Below are 324 nucleotides of genomic sequence, written 5' to 3'. Positions count from 1 at the left end.
GCTGCTGCATCGTCACAATCACCAAACACAGTTAGCTTCCATTGCTCTCAGTGTGACTGATGTCAGATATCAGATGTTCTGCTGTATATTTCAAGTTGAGAGGCGGCGACTCTTACGCTCGGGTTGCGTGGACAGTCGGATGGCCTCTGAACTCTCTCCGGGCCCTTGCTCGTTATACGCCACCACCCTGAAGGAGTACGTGGCCTCCGGTCGGAGATTACTGACCGCCAGCTGCAGACCCTCGGCCTCCGTCACGTTCAGGCTGCGCTCCCTGTCAAACACACACACACACACATACTTGCATTTGTGGTTTACAGGGACTCT

At 54.3% G+C, this 324-nt stretch overlaps 1 protein-coding gene across 1 annotated transcript in view; it reads right to left on the bottom strand.

Annotated features, from left to right (window-relative positions):
- Positions 1-271, bottom strand: part of LOC107731304 (netrin receptor DCC-like) — a gene marked incomplete at its 5' end in the record, with an annotated part of 67,152 nt that extends 66,881 nt beyond the window's left edge. Inside the window, one exon of the mRNA XM_016542357.1 lies at positions 117-271. Coding sequence (XP_016397843.1) covers positions 117-271 — 155 coding nt within the window. The remainder of the gene's footprint in view (positions 1-116) is intronic.
- Between the last annotated feature and the right edge of the window lie 53 nt (positions 272-324).

The sequence above is a fragment of the Sinocyclocheilus rhinocerous genome, unplaced genomic scaffold, assembly GCF_001515625.1.
Source record: "Sinocyclocheilus rhinocerous isolate Xijiao unplaced genomic scaffold, SAMN03320098_v1.1 scaffold2594, whole genome shotgun sequence".
NCBI lineage: Eukaryota > Metazoa > Chordata > Actinopteri > Cypriniformes > Cyprinidae > Sinocyclocheilus > Sinocyclocheilus rhinocerous.
This window is presented reverse-complemented; position numbering and strand designations above follow the sequence as displayed.